Here is an 18,847-nt window from a genome sequence, read left to right on the forward strand (position 1 = left end):
TCCCGGCACGGCCGCAAACGCCCCAAACCCGCCCAAATTCACCCCAAACCCGCGGGGGCGCACAAGCTCCGCTCCAGTCCAATCCTTTAATACCCATGAATAGGCGGCAGCGTCCAGCCCCACCGACGTCCCGGATCCGGGCCCTGCCCCGCCACAGTGGGGAGCGCACCGGGGAGCCCGCGGGGCGCGGTCTGAGCCCTCCCGCCAGCATCAGGTCCGGAGCCTCCACACCTCCACCGAGAGTCCCCCCGAGGCCGCGGCTACCACGTCCCCGTCCACACTGATCTGGGGGAGGCCAGAAGAGCTTCAGGGGAGCTGGGGACACTCCGGGGGAGCTTGGGGGGCATCCCGGGAGGGGCTGCGTGTGCACACGCGTGTGCAAGGGCTGGGGACAGCTCCTCACCCCGTTGAGGACGTCGTCGTGTGTCCAGGAGCAGATGGTGCGGGGGGGATCTGTGGGGACGTGGATCTGCAGGAAAGGAAAGGCAAAGCCGGAGGTCAGCAGCGCCCTCAGCCCAGCGAGGAGCCCCCCAGCCCTCTCAGGGCCCCCCCAGCCCAGCCCCGCGGGGCCGAGCCGTGGGGACCCCCACCCGCAGCGTCCTGTCCGTGGACGTGGTGTAGAGCGAGCCCAGTGAGTGCCAGAGCCCCGTGATCTGCAGCCGGTGCCCCACGTCGAAGTACTGCAGGGGGACAGAAACCCCTCGTGAGGCTCGGGAGAGGGGACCTGACCCCCACAACCCCCCGTGACCCCCCAAAGTCCCTACCCGGGCGGGCTGGAAGCCGCCGCCGCCGCTGCCGAACAGGTACACACGGCCCTGGTTGTCCCCAGCCCAGAGCTGTGAGCCCCGGTAGGACATGGACAGCAGGTAATTGTCCAGCTGTGGAGGACACGCCCTGAGGGTCACCGCGGAGGGCACAGGGGACCCTCCGGGGGAGGACGTGGGGCACAGCCCCCACCTGCAGCCGCTGCAGGACGGCGCCGGCGCGGCGGTCGAACACCACGAGGGTCCGGTCCTCGCTGCCCGACACGATGAGCCGCTCGTCGGCTGCCAGCGACAGGACAGCGCTGGCGTGGGGCTTGTAGCTGCTCACCTGGGCCTGCCCGGCTGGGAGGAGGGGGGGGGGGGTGGTCAGGGGGGTCGGTGGGACACCCCCAGAGCCCCCACCCCGCCCAACACCCCCCCAGTACCTCGCGGGTCGTACACGGTCACCGTCTTGTCGTAGGTGCCGGTGACGAGGACGTCGGGGCGGTACGAGAGGCACAGCACGGCCGCCTTCTCCCTGGGGGAGTGGGGGGGGGTCAGCGGGACCCCCGCGGCCGCCCCCAGCCCCCCCCGGCCCCCCCCGGGCCGTACCTGATCTCCCCGAACTGCTGCCCCTCGGCCGCCAGGTCCCAGAGCTTCACGGTGCTGTCCCAGGAGCCGGAGCAGACCCGGGTGTCCCGCGCAGCCAAGCACCAGACCCAGCCCTGGGGGGTGGGGGGGGACCCACAGGCGCTGCCGGACCCCAAACCCGCCCCGGGACCCCCCGAGGGAGGGGGTTGTGGGGTCTGAGCCGCACCTTGTGGGTCCCGCTGCGCCCCGAGCCCAGCGCCTTCACCAGCACCTTCCCGGGGGGGCCCCGGCCCAGCTCCCGCAGGTCCCACAGGTTCACGTTGCGGTCGCGGCCCCCCGAGACGCACAGGGACCCCCCCTGGAAACGGGAAGGGGCCGCCGGTGAGCTGGGGACCCTCCTGGAGCTCCAGGAGACCTCCCCGCCCCCGCCCAGGGCCCGGCGGGTCCCACCTGCAGCAGCAGGACGGAGTCGACGGAGGCGAAGTGCCCTTCGTCCAGGGAGAAGTGCTCCATGGGGGCCCCCCCGGCCCCCCAGCGCTCCAGGTGCTCCTCCAGGTCCTCGCACGCGGCCGCCCAGTCGAAGCCATCCTCTGGGGGGGCCCCAAAATCGTGGGTGGTCCCCGAGCCTGTCCCACAGACCCTTCAGAGGATGGCGGCTGTGCAGGTGGGGATCCCACCCAACGCCGAGGTTTGGGGCGGCCAGGAGGGTCCCCCAAGTCCGGGGTGACCCCTCGGGGGGTCCCCCAGAGACACCTCGGGGTCCTTTCCGGGGGGGGCAATGAGGCGCTGGGGAGGGGGAAATGGGGCTTCGGAGGGGTCCCAACTCCCCACATCTCCCCCCGAGGTGCCCCCAGCGAACGCGGCGGGACCGGGGACATCCCCCCGCCCCCCGGGAGGGTCCCGGGCGCCCCCAGACCCACCTGGCAGCGCGGGGAGGGGGCGGCGGGCGCGGCGCTGCAGCCGGAGCCGCCAGGCCACGGCGTCCCGGGCCACGTCCCGCAGGGCCCGGCAGACGCACGGCAGCACCCGCCGCACCTCCCGCGCCCGCAGGAAGCCGCAGATCCGCAGCAGCAGCTCCGGCGGCAGCGCCAGGAGCCCCCCCGGGACCCCCGCGCCCGCCGCCGGCCCGTCGGGCTCCGCGGGAGAGGCGGCGGTGGGCGCGGGGGGCCCATCCATGGCTGGGGAGGGGGAACGGGGTCAGCACCGAGCGCGGCCCCGGCACTGCTCCCCGTCCCTCCGGGACACCGGGATCCGCCCCAAAGCGGAACCACCCTCCCCGGTTGCCCGGTATCGCGAAGTCCTCACTCCGTTCCCCCGGTACCGGGACGCACCCCAACACCGCCCTCCCCCCTCAAATCAGAGCCCCCGACCCTCCCCTCGCCCCCCCCCCCGGTACCGGGTCCCGGCCCAGCCCGGCCCCGCCGCGTCCCGTCGCCACGGCCACGGCGGGAGCCACTTCCGGCGCGACCCGCGAACCAGCCAATGGCATTGCAAGCATCGCCATGACGTCATCAGGCGGCACCGGAAGTGAGCCACGTGTGGCCATGGAGGCGTCGCGGCAGCTCCGGGAGCGCGGAGCGACCCCAAAATCCCCCCGGACCCCCCCAGAAACCCTCCCCGTTGTCCCCCCGGTAACAAACGACACGGACACAGCGCACGGTCCACAACGGCCTTTCTTGTGCCGCCCGGCGCGACACAACCGGGTCCCCGCCCCCTCCCTCGCCACACCCTCCCCCCGATCCCCGCCCTGTAAACGGTAAAAAAACGGAACAAAAACGGGCAAATCAAACACGCGGAACGTGGCACCGACTCGCTCACGACGAAGCACAACGGCGGTGGCTCGGCCCCCCCCGGCCCCCAGCCCCCCCGCGCCCCCCCCCGCCCGGGGCTCGACGCGTTCCTGTGGACGTGTGTGGGGGAGGGGCGGAGGCTTCATGCGGGGGGGACACGGGGACACCGGGGAGACACACGGGAACGGGCCCCCCCCACCCTTTTTTGGCCCCTCCAGCCCCGATTTTCGCCCTCCCCCACCAGGGATTTGGGCCCCTCCCCCAGGGTTTGGAGCCCCCGCCGCGGGTCCCCCCCTCCCGCGGCCCCCACCCCCAGCCCCCCCCCCTTTATTCGTTCCCCGGGGGTGCAACTGCTCTCGGGGCCCCCCCCGGGACCGGGGCACCGCGCCCCGGCCCCCCCGACCCCCCCCGGGCACCGCGGGGTCCCTCCCGGCCGCCGTCCCCGACGGGCTCCCGGCGCCGACCTGAGGGGGAACAGCAGCAGCGATGGTTGGAGGGGGGAGGGGATCACCTGTGCCCCCGCCCCCCGGGGGTTTTTGGGGTGCTGCGCCCCCCCCGCACCTGTTTGAGGTGTTTGCACCTGGCTTAGACCCCGTAAAACGCCGCCAGCCGGTCCTTGAGCAGGGGGGGGAACTGCTCCGAGAACTGCTGCCAGTTCTCCTCACCCACCTGGGCCTTGAAGCCGTGCAGGATCTGCGGGGAGGGGGCGAAAAATCAAAACCTGGGAGCCCTGCAGGGCCCCCCCCAAAGAACTGCGGGGTCCCCGAGCCCCCCGGCCTGCGGTTACCTTGTAGAACATGTCCCGCAGGTCGTCCTTGGGGCTCACCCAGGACGCGACGGCGTCGCAGAAGAAGATGAAATCCTGGGGGAAACATCCCAAAAATGGGGCAATGGGGAGGGGAACAAGCCAGGGACCCCCAGTTTTGGCCGGAGACCAAAAATCCCCCCCCCCCCAAAACCACCCCATCAAGGGCTGGGATCCCCCCAAGGGTAACCCCCACCCCTCACGCTCTTCACTCACCCCAAAACAAGGAGCACTTGGCTCCAGAACAAGGTGCTCCCCCCCCCCCCAAAAAAAATACCCTGGAGACCCCCCCAAAACCTGGGACCCCCCCGCACCTGCACGACCCCCCCGGGGTTGACCCCGATCATGACGCAGATGCCCCGGAAGGCCGAGTCCTTCTCCTCATTGTCGCGGATGTTCCGCAGCGACGTGCACCTGGTGGGGGCAAAAGGGGGAGAAATCGGGGTTCAGCGCCCTCCAACCCCCACCCCAAAAGTTCTGGGGACCCCCAAAAGCCACCGCAGAACTCACCAGGGCCGGATGAACTGCTGCAGCATCGGGGCCACCTCCTGCGGGCACACGAAGCCGAGGCGCCCGATAGTGATGGCTGGGGAGAGAGCGGGACACGGATTGAGGATTTTGGGGACCCCCCCTCACACGCAGGAACTGTTGGGGGAGCCCCTCAAAGGCTCACCCGTGTTCTCCAGGAGCGTTTTGGGGGTGTTGGGGCGGTTGATGATCTCCACGAGGTTGTTGAGGACCATGGGGACGTAGGGCTGCATCTCCGCGCCTGGGGGGGCAAAGGGGGGGTTCAGGGGAGCTCTGGGGGGGTTGAGGGAGCTCTGGGGGTCTCAGGGGAGCCCTGGGGGGGCCGCTCACCCATCTGCATGCAGATCTCCCCGATGGCCCAGGTTGCGTTGTTGCACACGGAGATGAACTCGGGGTTCAGGTTGGTGCCGAGGATGGGCATGAACTCGGCTGGGGGAGGGAGCACAGGTGAGTGCAGACAAACCCCCCGCCCACCCCAAATTCGGGGGACCCCGAAACTCACCGATGCAGGGCTTGACGTGCACAAAGCAGGCCTTGGTGAGGTCGCCCAGGAGGGCAAAGGAGCTCTGCCGCACCTCGGGCATCGTGTCCTGGGGCAGCGAGGGCACGGGTGAGGGCCCGGGTGGGCGTGGGAGGGGTGTGGGGGTTCGGGGGTCCCCCCCTCACCTGCATGCACTGGAACAGCAGGGTCATGATGTTGGAGCGGGCCACCAGCTGCTCCACGTGGCCACCGAGCCCTTCGGCCAGGCCGCTGAGCAGGTCCAGCGCCACGATCATGAAATCCTTGTCGGGGGCCTCGTACTGCTCCGGGTGCTGGTTGTACATCTGGGGGGGCCGCTGTCACCGCGGGGGGGTGGCTGGCACCTCCCCGACCCCCCCCCCAGCGCCGGCGAGGGGCTCACCATGGCCTGGGCCAGCGTCTTCTGCACCAGGGTGACGCAGCGCTGGTAGACGGGCTCGCAGTAGGGCAGGAAGCCGCTCTGCAGGGCCGTGGCCACCGAGGACAGGCACTGGGGACAGCAGGGGACGTCGTGGAGGGGCGGCTCAGGGACGGCCACCCCCGCTCAGGCCACCCCCGACCCACCTCCAGCAGCGGGAACAGGTCCTTGTCCTCGTCCTTGAGCTCGTTCCACTTCTGGATGAGCGGCGGCATCAGCTTCTGGATGTACTCCTGCGAGCAGGGGGTGTCACACGGGGTGGGGACACCCCGGGGGGGCTTGGGGACAGCGGGGAGGGGGTTGGGGACACGCAGCAGCCGTGCCCTGAGGGCCCTCAGACCAGTGAGATCCACAGGGGGAGTTCAGGATTCGAATGTCTGTGGTCATCACCGGGCTCGGACAGGGGGACGGGGACAGCCTGGGGGGGGTTGGGGACACTGAGGGAGGCTGGGGACACTGAGGGAGGCTGGGGACACACCGGCTGGTTGAGGTGGTGGCCCACGGAGTCAGCCAAGGTGCCGATGGCGTCGTAGAGGATGAGCAGGTTCTTGTGCTGGTACTTGCCGAAGGCGAAGACGAGCGTGTCCAGGATGAAGCTCAGGTACGGCACCAGCTCCGTGCACGCCTCCTCCTCCAACGTGGCGAAGGCACTGGGGACAAGGACACCCCAAAACGGGGTCAGAGACCCCAAGAAAACCCCACAGGACCCCCCCCTCCCCATCCCAAACTAGGCTGAGAGCCCCACCGGGTCAGGCAGTACGAACACAAGGCGTCCTCACAGGGATCGGGGGAACGGTGTCATCACCCCCGGGGAGGGCTCAGAGCCATCCCACAGACCCTGAACGTCCCCAAACCACCCAAAACTCCCCCCAGCAGCGTCACCTGTCCCCACCCAGCGTCACCTGCAGGCGGCCTCCTGCACGCGCTTGTTGCTGTCCAGGATGCGCTGCAGCAGCTCGGTCATGAGGGGCTTCAGGTAGAGCTCGGGGGGCTGCGCCACCACCCAGTGCGCGTAGCGGCTCAGCGTCCAGCAGGCGATGGAGCGGACCAGGGCCTTGCGGTCAGCCAGGCACCGGATCAGGTGTGGGATCAGCTCGGGCAGGTAGGGCACCATGCCCTGCATGCAGCCTGTGGGGCGGGCACGGCGTCAGAGACACCCGGGCTTGGGGTTTTCCCTCCCAAGAACGGGTTCCTCCAGCGAGATCAGGGTTTGGTCCCCTAAGGGTCACTCTGAGGGTCAGCCAGAACAGGGTTTGGTCCCCCAAGGGTCACTCTGAGGGTCAGCCAGGACAGGGTTTGGTCCCCTAAGGGTCACTCTGAGGGTCAGCCAGAACAGGGTTTGGTCCCCTAAGGGTCACTCTGAGGGTCAGCCAGGACACAGTTTGGTCCCCCAAGGGTCACTCTGAGGGTCAGCCAGGACAGGGTTTGGTCCCCTAAGGGTCACTCTGAGGGTCAGCCAGGACACAGTTTGGTCGCCTAAAGGTCACTCTGAGGGTCAGCCAGGACACGGTTTAGTCCCCTAAGGGTCACTCTGAGGGTCAGCCAGAACAGGGTTTGGTCCCCCAAGGGTCACTCTGAGGGTCAGCCAGGACAGGGATTTTCCCCTTCAAAGGACCGGGATCCCTCCCCAAGAGCAGGATCTCCCCCCAAGGTCAGTCTGGGGCTTTGCCAGGACAGGGATTGGGTCAGAAATCCCTCATGATCAGGATTTTCACCCCCCAAAACCAGGATCCCCTGGATCAGGATTGGGTTGGGGCTTGTGTTTTGGGGTCCCCCAGGATGGGGATCCCATCCCCAAAGGGCCATTTTGGGGTGCCCACCTTCGGCGATGGCCCCCAGGACCAGGATCCCCGACTCCTTGACCACCCACTCGAGGTGGAAGAGCAGCTCCTTGAGCAGGGGCAGCAGGTGGGGCAGCAGCTCCTCCCGGAACACGTTGGCCAGGACGTCCAGCGCCGCCGCCGAGCACTTCCCTGAAGGGGTTAATGACACCCTGGGGACACCCCAAAACCACCGGGGACACCCCAAAACCTGCACAGACACCCCAAAACCCAGAGGAACACCCCAAAACCCACAGAGATGACCCAAAACCCCACAGGATTTCAGGGATTTTGGGGTCACTCACTGCACCAGGTGTGCCGTGAGCTCAGGAGAGGGTTTGAGAGTGGATTTCGGGGTGGATTTCAGGGATTTTGGGGTGGATTTGGGGTGGATTTCAGGGATTTTGGGGTGGACTTTGGGGCGGGTTTCAGGGATTTCAGGGTGGATTCTGGAGTGGACTTTGGGGCAGATTTCAGGAATTTCAGGGTGGATCCTGGGGTAGACTTAGGGGCAGATTTCAGGGATTTCAGGGTGGATTTTGGGGCGGATTTCGGGGTGGACTTTGGGGCAGACTTCAGGGTGGATTTTGGGGTGGACTTTGGGGCGGATTTCAGGGTTGATTTTGGGGTGGATTTCAGGGTAGATTTTAGGGCAGATTTCAGCGTGGATTTTGGGGTGGATTTCAGGGATTTCAGGGTGGATTTTGGGGTGGACTTTAGGGCAGATTTCAGGGATTTCGGGGTCGCTCACTGCCCCAAACCCCAACGCCGTGTTCCTACGCAGGTTCCAGTCGGACAGGGCATCGTCGTCGTCCTCGTCATCGCCGTCCCCGTCGCCGTCCCCGCCCCGCTGCTCCTCGTGCGCCAGGGTCACCGTGCGCGACTTGTGGAAGCGTGGCTTGATGTCCTGGTCGCTGTCGGGGACCGCCTCGTCCTCCTCCACGTCGCCCTGGGGGGAATCGTGGCGTGACGTCATCGTATCGCGGCGTGACGTCATCGTATCGCGGCGTGACGTCATCGTATCGCGGCGTGACGTCATATCGCGGCGTGACGTCATGTCGCGACAGCGCCCGGATCAGACAGTACGAACACAAATGACCATCACAGGGGTCAGTTCAGGTTGGTCATCATCTCCAGGGCACCCCACTGCTCCCAGTTACACCAGTACGAGCTCCCCCAGTGCCCACCTTGAGCAGGATGATGTCGATCTCCGAGTACCTCATGCCGTGCACCAGGATTGGGATCAGCCTGGATTGAGGGTGGATTTTGGGGTCACTCACTGCACCGGGTGTGCCGTGAGCTCTGGGGTGCGTTTTGGGGTGGGTTTAGGGGATTTTGGGGTCACTCACTGCACCAGGTGTGCGGTCAGCACGTCCTTGCAGATCGGCTGCTCCGCCAACGTCAGCCAGAACTCGCAGGCCTCGAGCGCCACGTTCTCGTCGCTGTCCTGCGTCCGCTGCAGCATGTACTGGGGTGGGGGCACAGGTGAGCTCACCTGGCACAGGTGACCCCAAAAACCCTCACCTGGGCACAGGGAACCCCTCAAATCCCTCACCTGGGGGGGATTCTGGGCTCACTCACTGCTCTGGAGCGGGTTTTGGGGGGGGATTCTGGGGTATTTTGGGGTGAGTTTCAGGGATTTCAGGGTCACTCACCACACCAGGTAACCCTTAAACCGCTCGCCCGTGCCCGGGTGACCCGAGGCCCCACGCTCACCTGGATGATGCTGTACATGTGCGGGATCAGGCGGTCGATGCGCACCTCCAGCAGCATCACCAGCGCCCTGCAGACGTTCTTGCGCACCTCGGGGTCCTCGTCCACCGCCAGCGCGAACAGGTGCTGGGGAGGGGCACAGATGAGACCCCAAAACCCTCCCCAGGGACCCCAAAACCCTCCCCTGGGACCCCAAAACTCCCCCCCAGGACCCCCAGGGGCGTCCCCACCTCGATGAAAGTGTCGATGTTCTCCATCAGCGCCTGCGCCCGGTCCATGATGAACTGGTTGACGCAGGCGATGGCGTGGGACCTGCAGGGCACGGGGGGGTCACCTGGAGCCCCAAAACCCACCCTAAAACACACCTGGGAACTCCCAGACCCACCTGGAGCCCTAAAACCCACCCTGAAACCCACCTGAACCCTCCTAAACCCACCTGAAGGCCCCCAGACCCACCCGCAACCCCAAAACCCACCCTAAAACCCCCCCAGCGCTGCACTTGGGGGACACCTGGGACTGTTTGAGGGCTGCCCAGTGTGACCCCTCCCCCAAAAAAATGGGGAGCAGGTGGGAGACAAATTTGGGAATCCAGGCGCTTTCGGAAATCAGGATTTTTTTGGGGCCGCTTCAGCAGTTCCAAGAACAACATCCCCCCACATCCCTACCCCCCCCCGAGGCAATGGGGTCACAGGCGTGTCCCCACCTGTCCCCCACACCTGATTTTGGGGCTGCAGTGCTTGAAGAACTGCAGGAACTTGGGGATCATGACGTTGAGGGGCCGGTTCAGGGCGTCGCTGTCCAGCAGCTCCGAGGAGTCCTCGCAGATCTTCTGCAGCGCCCCAAAAGCGCCCTGGGAGGGGAAAGGGGGGAGTTGCCGGTGGGATTTGGGGGTGCAGGTGGGTCTGGGGATGTTCAGGGGGGATTTAAGGTGTGTTTTGGGGGTGCAGGTGGTTTTACAAGGTATTCAGGCATGCTTTAGGATGGGTTTTGGGGGTTGAGGTGGGTCTGGGGGTGTTCAGCCCCACCCCAGGTGCCCCCCAGACCTCGCAGGTGTTGTAATCCTCAGAGTTGAGCAGGTTGCAGAGCTGGGGCAGCAGCTCCGGCCACATCTGCAGCTCCCCCTTGGAGGCGATGGTGGTGATCAGGATACCTGGGATGGGGGGGACAGATGAGTTGGGGGGCTTGGGGGGGATTTTGGGGGTTTTTGGGGCTGGTTTTGGGGTCGCCCCTGACCGATGGTGGCACGGATGAGGGACGAGGCGTCGCCCAGGTGGTTCAGGCACTCCTGCTTGATGAACTCAGCCACGGGCGGGGGGAAGCTCTGGAAATGCGCCTTGACGTTGTTCTTGAGGATCAGCCCGCTCAGGGAGCGCGTGGGCTCATCTGGGGGAGGGGGAAACGGGGTGTTTGGAGGGGGACCGGGAGTTGGATCGCCCACAAAATGGCTCCAGTGGGCACTGGCACCCCCCCAAAAACCTCTAGGACCCCCTCAAGGACCCCCAGATTGCCGCCCACCTTCGGACTTGAGGCGCGTGAGCACAAAAATCAGGTAATTGTTGAAATCCGGGAACTGGTTCAGCTGCTTCAGCTTCTGTAGGGAGGTCAAGGAGCAGGCAGGGACAAAAAGGGACACAGGGAGACGAGGGGACACAGGGCCAGGGACACCCAGGACCAGGGATGCCCATCCCACATCGCCCACCCCAATTTTCCCATCAGCACTAAAGCCACCCCCACCCCGAGGACCTGAACCCCCCAGTCCCAAGACCCCTGCCCTGAGAGGATCTAAACCCCCCAGACCCAATCCTGGAGCTCTCAGCTTCACTCCTGGGGGTCCTCCCCAAATCCTGGTGCTCCCAGCCCCATCCCGGTGCTCCCAGCCCCATCCCGGGGGTCCCAGCCCCCAAGGATACATCCTGCACCACGCGCTGCGTGGCCGTGTTGGGCGACTGCGAGTCCTTGAGCAGCTGCAGCACCTGCTGCAGGCCCTGCTCGTCCGGCTGCCAGTCCATGGCCGGCCCGGGGGGCCCGGGGGGGGGCCCGGAGGGGTCCGCGGGAGTCCCGGGAGGGTCGTCCCGGAGGCAGCGACCCCGGCTGGCAGCGGAGAGAGCGGGAAGCAGGGTTGGGGAGGGGGCAGCACGGGGGGGGGGGGACGGGGACATTTGGGGACTCCCCCGGGATGGACTCGGTCCCCGTTGTGGGGGGGGGGGGGCACCGCGGGGATCCCCCCGCAGGAGCCGGGACCGGACCCACGCGCCGCGCACGTGGGGCCGGGAATGGCGGGAGAACGGCGATGGGGGGGGGGAGGGAAGGGTCCGGTGTCCCCCCCGGGCCCCCGCCCCCGGATAAGCCTCCCCTCCCTCCCCCCCCAACCTCCGGCACCTCCGCTGCCCCCCCAGCCCCATCCGCCCCCCCCCCTCCCCGCTTTGAGACCCTCGCCCCCCCCATCCCGCCCCCCACGCGCCCTCAAAGCCTCCCCCCACCCCAACTGCCCCCCCAGCCCCCCAATCTGCCCCCCCAGCCCCCTTCACACCCCCCCCCCCAAGCTCCCCAACCTCCCCCCCCCCGTCCCTCAGTTCCCTCCCGAACCCCCGTTTCAAGCCCTCGAGACCCCCAAACCCCTCCCCGGGGCCCCCCCAATCTCCCCCCGCTCCGTCTCCCTCTCGCCCCCCAGGGACCCCCCAATTCTCCCCTCAGCGCCCCCTTCGCTACCCCCCCCTCCACCAGGCCCCGCGCGCCGCTCCCGCCGCCCCCCGCGCTGCCGGTACCTGCCCGGTGAGTTTTGGGGGGAGGTCCCGGTGTGGTTTTGGGGGCGATCCCGGTGGTTTTTTGCGGGGGGGGGGTCCCGGTGTTCGGGGGGGGGGGTCGGAGCGCGGCCGGGGGGGTTTCGCCGCTGCCCCCCGTGACCCCCGCCGGCCACCGTCCGCCCCGCGCGGCCGCGTCACGTGCGCAGCGGGGGCGGGGCCTCAGCGGGAAAGGGTGGAGCCACGCGCGGGAAGAGGCGGGGTTACAACGCGCATGCGCCGAACCCCCGAAACACAGCGGGCACTACAAATCCCAGCGCACACCGCGCGCGGGCGGAACCATTGCAGGTGAAGGGGGGAACGTCACCGCCAATCCGTTTAGCGAGCGCCAAGGGGAGCGGCGGCACTGGGGGCAACTGGGGGGAAACTGGGGGGAGTGGGAAGGGGTCCAGAAGGGACTGGGAGGAACTGGGATGGGGATCAGGGCAGCTGGGAGGAGGTGGTGGGGGATTCAGGGGGAACTGGGCACAGGCCAAAGGTGTTCCTCCCAAACTTTATTTGGGTGAAAACCCCCCCAAACCAGGAAAAACTCAGTGCAGGGGAAAGGGGAGGGGGGGGAATAAAGCAAGGTCCCTCCCACACCTGCCGCCAAAACCGCCCCTCCCCGACCCCCAAAAACTCCTCAGCACCTCCGAAACCTCTGAGCTCTTTAATGCTGCGCCGCCCCCCCCCCCCAAATTCCCCATTTCCCCCCAAAACTTGGATTAGGGGAGGGGGCGGGGGGGGCAGCGCTGTGACGTCAAGGTGGGGGGTGTGACGATATAAAAGGGGCGGGGCCGGCGCCCCCCACCCTTAAATAGGTATTTACAGGGGGGGCACGGGCCGGACCCCCCACCTGGGCCAGGGCTTTTGGGGGGAGGGGGTGGGGTCGGAACCCCCCCCCCGGTTACTTTCAAAGGGTGGGGGGGGGGGCTTCAAACGCATTTTTGGGGAAGGGGCGTGGCCAGGTGGTTTGGGGGCGTGGCCACTCCTTGGGGGTGGGCACAGGTCACGGGTGGGGGGGGTCAGCACTATTTCATCAGGAATTTTTTGAGGGGGGGTCTGGGGTCAGGACCCCCCACCCAGCGGATATTTTGGGGAGGGGGGCGGGGCCGGGGCCGGCGCTATTTGACCGGGAATTTTTGGGGGGGGTCTGGGCCGGGCTCGGGGCCGCCCCCCAGCAGTTTTTTTGGGGGGGGGCCGGTGCTATTTGACCAGCGGCCGCGTCTTGTCGTCGTCGCTGCACTGGTGGGCTTTGTACTTCTGCACCTCCGCCAGGTACTTCGCCCAGGCATCGCCTTTACTCGTCAGCACCTGCCCCCAAAAAAACCCCAGAACCAACCCAAAAATCGGGGGAGGGCCTTGGCACCCCCGGTTCCTCCCTCCCGACTTCCGATCCCCCACCCCGGCTCTGGCGTTCACCCCCCGGGACGCCCCGACCCCACCCCAGGAGTTGCAAATTCCCCCCACCCCCCGGGACCCCCAGTTCCTCCCCGGGACCCCAAATTCCCTTTCCCAGCCCCCAAATCCCACCCAATCCCCGCGACCCCCAATTTCCCCCCACAGCCACCAAATCCTCGCCAAGACCCCCAATCCCCCTCCCCGATCCCAAATCCCCCTTCCCGGGACCCCCAATCCCCCTCCCCAATCCCAAATCCCCCTTCCGGGACCCCCAATCCTCTCCCCCGATCCCAAATCCCCCTTCCGGGACCCCCAATCCTCTCCCCCAATCCCAAATCCCCCTTCCGGGACCCCCAATCCCCCTCCCCAATCCCAAATCCCCCTTCCGGGACCCCCAATCCTCTCCCCCGATCCCAAATCCCCCTTCCGGGACCCCCAATCCTCTCCCCCGATCCCAAACCCCCTTCCCGGGACCCCCAATCCCCCTCCCCGATCCCAAATCCCCCTTCCCGGGACCCCCAATCCTCTCCCCCGATCCCAAATCCCCCTTCCCGGGACCCCCAACGCCACCTCCTCGTCCGTCTTTTGCTTCTTGGCCACCACTCCCGTTTTCAGGGCCAGTTTGTTGCCCCCCCGCCGCCGCCCCACCTGGGGAAGGGACACACCTGCCCCGTTACCGGGAGCGGGGGGGCCGCGGTGACCCCCGGGGCTCCAACCCGCCCCGGATCCCCCCGGAACGGGGACTTGGAGCAACTCAGGAGGGAAAGAAACGGGGAGAGAGCCCAGAGGGACCGCGAAGGCAGCGGGACAGACGAGTCCGGCAGCGGCACCGGGGAGGAGGCACCGCCGCGACCGAGGAGCTCCAGGAGCAGCCCCGAGGAGCCCCCGGGAGCGGCCCCGCGGCCGCCCCGGTCGTGGCCCTCCACGGCCGCCCTCACGCGTTCGGGCCGGGCCGGCGGGAGCGGAGCCGGGAGGAGCCCGCGGGCCGCCGCATCCTTACGAAGCTGAGCGCGCCGCCGCTCCTCTTCGCGCCGTCGGCCCCGCGCTGCGGGCCGAGCCCGGTGCCGCCACCGCCGGACGCCTCCGCGGCCGCCGCCGCCTCGCGCTCCCGCTGCTGCTCCTCCGCCTCCATCTTGCGCTTGAAGAGCTCCAGGAAGCTGCCGTCGTTCGCGAACACGTTGACGCCGCCGCCCGGGCCCGGGGGGGGCGGCGAAGGCGCCTCCGGGGCCTCCCGGTCCTCGCCGCGCGCCGCCATCTTGTCCGCCGCCACCGCCGCCGGCGCCGCCCGATGACGTCAGCGCGACCGCCGCGGCGGCGGCGGCGCCTTTTTTTGACGTCAGCCAGAGCCCCGCTGGCGGGGCGGCGTTGCCTGGCAACGCGCGGGGCTCCCGCCGCTTCGCCCCGCCCCCCATGCGGATTGACGGGCGAGCCCACCAATGGGAAGCGAAAGCGGGGAAGCCGCGGTGGCGCGCCGGCCAATCAGCGCGCGGCGGGCGGCGGCGCGGGGAAGATGGCGGCGGCGGCGGCGGGCGGGTGGGCGGCCGAGGCCCCCGAGGAGTTCGAGGACGCGCCCGACGTGGAGCCGCTGGAGCCGACGCTGGCGAACATCATCGAGCAGCGCAGCCTCAAGTGGATCTTCGTGGGCGGCAAGGGCGGCGTGGGCAAGACCACTTGCAGGTGCGGCGGGGACGGGATGGGGCCGGGGGGACCGGGATGGGACGGGAAGAACGGGACGTGGAGGGATCAGGATGGGGTGGAGGAATCGGGATGGAGTGGAGGATCAGGGGACCCCTGTGCTGGGGGGACACCGGAGCCGACACCTAGATGGGGGGACACACAGACACCTGGGGAGGTGACACCTTTTCCCTCCCGAGGGGGGACAGACACGCCTGAGGATGTCACTCGCTCACCCCCTGCCCCCCTTTGTCGTGGCGGGCTGGCACCAGCTCTGGAGGGAACCCAAACCACCCCACGTGGGGACCAGCGGGGGCCGATCCCGAGCCAGGACCTCCCCCCCAGAGCCCCCCAAGCCCCCCTGAGCCCCCCGTGCCCGCCGTCCCCAGCTGCAGCCTGGCCGTGCAGCTGTCCCGGGTGCGCGAGAGCGTCCTGATCATCTCCACCGACCCCGCTCACAACATCTCCGACGCCTTCGACCAGAAGTTCTCCAAGGTGCCCACCAAGGTCACGGGCTACGACAACCTCTTCGCCATGGTGCGTCCGGGGGGGGTTCCGCGGGGGTCCCGAGCCCCTCGGGCCGCGCTGACCGCTCCCCGTCCCCGCAGGAGATCGACCCCAGCCTGGGCGTGGCGGAGCTGCCGGACGAGTTCTTCGAGGAGGACAACGTGCTGAGCATGGGCAAGAAGATGATGCAGGAGGCCATGAGCGCCTTCCCCGGCATCGACGAGGCCATGAGCTACGCCGAGGTCATGAGGTGGGCTGGGCTGGGGGCTGCAGGGGGGCCTGGCCTCGCTGCGGGTGGGGAGGGGGCTTTGGGGGGTGTCTCTGCCTCGCTGGGGGTGGGGAGGGGGCTCTGGGCGGGGGAAATCCCAGCCGTGCTGACCCCCCCGTGCCCCCAGGTTGGTGAAGGGGATGAATTTCTCGGTGGTGGTCTTCGACACGGCGCCCACCGGGCACACGCTGCGGCTGCTCAACTTCCCCACCATCGTGGAGCGCGGGCTGGGGCGCCTGATGCAGATCAAGAACCAGATCAGCCCCTTCATCTCCCAGGTGGGGCCGGGGGGGAGCCCGGGCAGGGGTCTGGGGGTCACAGGGAGCTGTCACAGCCGTGTCCCCTCGGCAGATGTGCAACATGCTGGGGCTGGGGGACATGAACGCCGACCAGCTGGCGTCCAAGCTGGAGGAGACACTGCCCGTCATCCGCTCGGTCAGCGAGCAGTTCAAGGACCCGGTGAGGCCAGGGGCACTGGGAGGGACTGGGGAGGGAGCAGGGATGGGGACGGGGCTGAGCCAGTCTGTGCACATTCCTGAGAGGAATAAAGCCCAGGGGATGGGCAGGGATGGGGACAGGGACCCCTCAGGGCAGGGGTGGGGACAGAGACCCCTCAGGGCACGGACAGCAAAGATGGGGACGGGGATAAGGATCTCTGAGGGCCGGGATGGGGACAGGGACCTCCTGGGGGGATGGCGATCGAGTCCCTGAGTGCTGGGCCAGCGTGTCCCCGTGTCCCGCTGTTGCTGTGTCCTGCTGTCCCCCTGTCCTGCTGTCCCCCTGTCCTGCTGTCCCGTGCTGTCCCCGTGTCCCGCTGTTCCCTTGTCCTGCTGTCCTCATGTCCTGCTGTCCCCCGCTGTCCCCATGTCCCGCTGTCCCCATGTCCTGCCCGTGGTGTCAGCGTGTCCCCGATGTCCCTGCGTCCCCCGCAGCAGCCCGGCGTGTGCGTGGCCGGGTTCCTGCCCCGTGTCCCCACCGTCCCCGCTGTCCCCCCAGGAGCAGACCACGTTCATCTGCGTGTGCATCGCCGAGTTCCTGTCGCTGTACGAGACGGAGCGGCTGATCCAGGAGCTGGCCAAGTGCCGCATTGATACCCACAACATCGTGGTCAACCAGCTCGTGTTCCCCGACCCGCTGCGGCCCTGCCGCATGTGCGAGGCCCGCCACAAGATCCAGGCCAAGTACCTGGACCAGGTAACGCTCGGCTGGGGCGCAGCACTGGGCCTGGGGGGCTCGAGTTGGGGTCTGGACAGCTGACCCTCACCTGGGGGTGTGGGATGGGATTTGGGGAGCCCAGGACGGGTTTAGGCCGAGTTGCTGGACAGCTGACCCTCACCTGGGGGGCCAGAGGGGGCCAAACACCGGGGTCAGGAGGGGGAAGGAGCTTCTGGGGGTGGGATTGGGGCTCTGGGACCCTCCCCAAAAGCTTTGGGGTGGGGCAGTTTGTGGGTCCAGGATTCCTCCGGGGTTGGAATTGGGACTGGGGACTCTTCCCAAAGCAATTGGGGGAGTCTGGGGGGGGCCAAAACCCAGACTGGGGAGAGAGAAGGAATTTGGCGAGGGGAGGGGAATTTGGTTCATTTTGGGGAATCTGGGACTGGGAGGGGGATTTTGGAGGGGGGCACTCCAAGGGGCGTGGGAGGATCCAGGGGGGGGCCCTGAGGGGTTTTGGGGGTCCCACTGTGACCCCCTGGGTCCCCCTGCAGATGGAGGATCTCTACGAGGATTTCCACATCGTGAAGCTGCCGCTGCTGCCCCACGAGGTGCGGGGGGGGGACAAGGTCAACACCTTCAGCTCCCTCCTGCTGGACCCCTATCAGCCCCCCAGCCCCAAATAGCCCCCCCCGAACCCCACCGGACCTAAACAACCCCCCCAGAGCCTGGGGGGTCCCTGCCAGCCCCAAATAGCCCCCCTCATTGCCGAGGAGGGGTGGGGGGGGGCACAGCCCCTATTTATCCCCCCCAGGAGGGACGGGGGAGCGGTTCCCCCTCCCTTCCCCCCCCCCCGGGGGCTGTGCGCCCCCCCCCGCTGTCACCCCAGTTTTTGGGGCAGGGGAGGCGGAGGTGGGACCCCTCCCGGGGGGAGGGCGTGTAAATAAATTTGAGAAGCAAAAGGGCGGTTTTGGGGTTGTTTTTTTTTTTTGTGGGGGAGGGGGCACGGATGGAGTTGGGGGGGGCAGGTGGAATTGGGGGGGTCCGGATGGATTTTGGGGCGGTGACGTCAGCGCCGCTGGCCCCAAGCCCGGGGGACGTGGGGAACCCTCATTAGCACCGGATTAAGGGTGGGGGGTGCGGGGGGGTGGGTCCTGGGGAGGATTTTAGGGTCCCGGGGGGGGGTTATCGGGGTCACGGGGGGGTGGAGACGGGGTTCAGCGGCGTTTTGGGGGGGTCCCCGTGGCCGCCACCCCCCCTCCGTGTCCCCACCCGCGCCGTCCCCGCGCCCCGCTGGGATCTGTCCCCGCGGCCCCGGCGCTGGCCCGAGGCCACCGCGATGGAGCCAGAGCCGCGGGGGGGGCGCGGGCGGGGCCCCCCCGGCCCCAAAACACCGCTCCCGGCCCCAAAACACCGCTCCCGGCCCCAAAACACCGCCCCCGGCCCCAAAACAAGCCCCCCGGCGCCAATCTCCCCCATGCCCCGGGCGGGGGGCTCGGGACCGGCCGGACCGGCGCGGTCACTCCCGGGGAGCTGCAGCAGGACCCCCCCCCCGCCTGTCACCCCCCTCCCTCCCCCGTGTCCCCTCGAGGACCCGCGTGTCACCCCCCGCGGGCTGGCCCGCCCCCGCCGCGATTTAAGGGCCGGGCCGGGGCGGTGGCCGCAGACCCCGGACCGGCGGTGGCCGCTCGCCCGCAGGTGAGGGGGGGGATAAGGGGAGGGGACAGCGCCTGGCCCGGGGGGTGGCGGTGCCACGGCGCGAGTCCCCAGCGGTGGGGGGAGGTTCCTGGGGGTTGATTTGGTGTCCCCCCGCAGGATTTCGGTGTCCCCAACACCCCCGGGTGCCTCCCTGCGATGTCCCTTGGGGTCGCATTCCTGGGGTGGAGGGTCCGCGGGGGTCCCCAGGTGTCCTCCTTTGGGCTCAGTGTCCCCGGGGTGTCCCCAGGGGGTGGCCCCAGGTGTCCTCCTTTGGGGTCAGTGTCCCCAGGGTGCTGGGGGGGATCCCCTGGGTGTCCCCACGGTGTCCCCTGAGTCCCCACCGTCCCCACAGAGCCTTTTTCCGTCTCCCCCGGAGCCGGGGCTGTCCGCAGGTGTCCTCCCGGTGTCCCGCAGGTGTCCCCGCGGTGTCGCGGCTGTC

General features: G+C 68.4%; 4 protein-coding genes across 4 annotated transcripts; 1 reads left to right on the forward strand and 3 right to left on the reverse strand.

Moving 5' to 3' along the window:
* Positions 1-72: 72 nt before the first annotated feature.
* FBXW9 (F-box and WD repeat domain containing 9) lies at positions 73-2,800 on the reverse strand. Its single transcript, XM_082299443.1, has 11 exons — positions 2,731-2,800; positions 2,255-2,512; positions 1,785-1,960; positions 1,561-1,692; positions 1,356-1,468; positions 1,190-1,281; positions 958-1,106; positions 765-878; positions 591-680; positions 404-469; positions 73-285 (listed from the first exon to the last, which is right to left on the reverse strand). Exons 2-11 carry the CDS (start codon positions 2,508-2,510, stop codon positions 211-213), a joined length of 1,263 nt encoding a protein of 420 aa, XP_082155569.1. The 5' UTR covers positions 2,511-2,512; positions 2,731-2,800; the 3' UTR covers positions 73-210.
* A 656-nt stretch (positions 2,801-3,456) lies between these two features.
* TNPO2 (transportin 2) lies at positions 3,457-11,809 on the reverse strand. The gene is made up of 25 exons (XM_082299253.1): positions 11,694-11,809; positions 10,839-11,019; positions 10,444-10,519; positions 10,162-10,311; positions 9,972-10,078; positions 9,645-9,778; positions 9,159-9,240; positions 8,932-9,054; positions 8,565-8,683; positions 8,403-8,463; positions 7,996-8,164; positions 7,216-7,368; positions 6,298-6,523; positions 5,874-6,045; positions 5,542-5,628; positions 5,360-5,467; positions 5,124-5,282; positions 4,960-5,047; positions 4,788-4,886; positions 4,603-4,698; positions 4,440-4,515; positions 4,244-4,343; positions 3,912-3,986; positions 3,686-3,817; positions 3,457-3,588 (listed from the first exon to the last, which is right to left on the reverse strand). The coding sequence occupies exons 2-24, from the start codon at positions 10,935-10,937 to the stop codon at positions 3,710-3,712; spliced, it is 2,667 nt and encodes an 888-aa protein (XP_082155379.1). The 5' UTR covers positions 10,938-11,019; positions 11,694-11,809; the 3' UTR covers positions 3,457-3,588; positions 3,686-3,709.
* A 555-nt stretch (positions 11,810-12,364) lies between these two features.
* TRIR (telomerase RNA component interacting RNase) lies at positions 12,365-14,385 on the reverse strand. The gene is made up of 3 exons (XM_082299278.1): positions 14,110-14,385; positions 13,680-13,757; positions 12,365-13,022 (listed from the first exon to the last, which is right to left on the reverse strand). The coding sequence occupies exons 1-3, from the start codon at positions 14,362-14,364 to the stop codon at positions 12,915-12,917; spliced, it is 441 nt and encodes a 146-aa protein (XP_082155404.1). The 5' UTR covers positions 14,365-14,385; the 3' UTR covers positions 12,365-12,914.
* A 234-nt stretch (positions 14,386-14,619) lies between these two features.
* Positions 14,620-17,632, forward strand: GET3 (guided entry of tail-anchored proteins factor 3, ATPase; the record flags this gene model as incomplete). The annotated part of the gene is made up of 7 exons (XM_082299263.1): positions 14,620-14,786; positions 15,173-15,320; positions 15,392-15,540; positions 15,686-15,836; positions 15,910-16,017; positions 16,555-16,752; positions 17,265-17,632. The coding sequence occupies 7 exons, from the start codon at positions 14,620-14,622 to the stop codon at positions 17,394-17,396; spliced, it is 1,053 nt and encodes a 350-aa protein (XP_082155389.1). The 3' UTR covers positions 17,397-17,632.
* Positions 17,633-18,847: the final 1,215 nt, after the last annotated feature.

This window comes from Coloeus monedula, assembly GCF_965178545.1.
Source record: "Coloeus monedula genome assembly, chromosome: 31".
In the NCBI taxonomy this organism is placed as follows: Eukaryota; Metazoa; Chordata; class Aves; order Passeriformes; family Corvidae; genus Coloeus; species Coloeus monedula.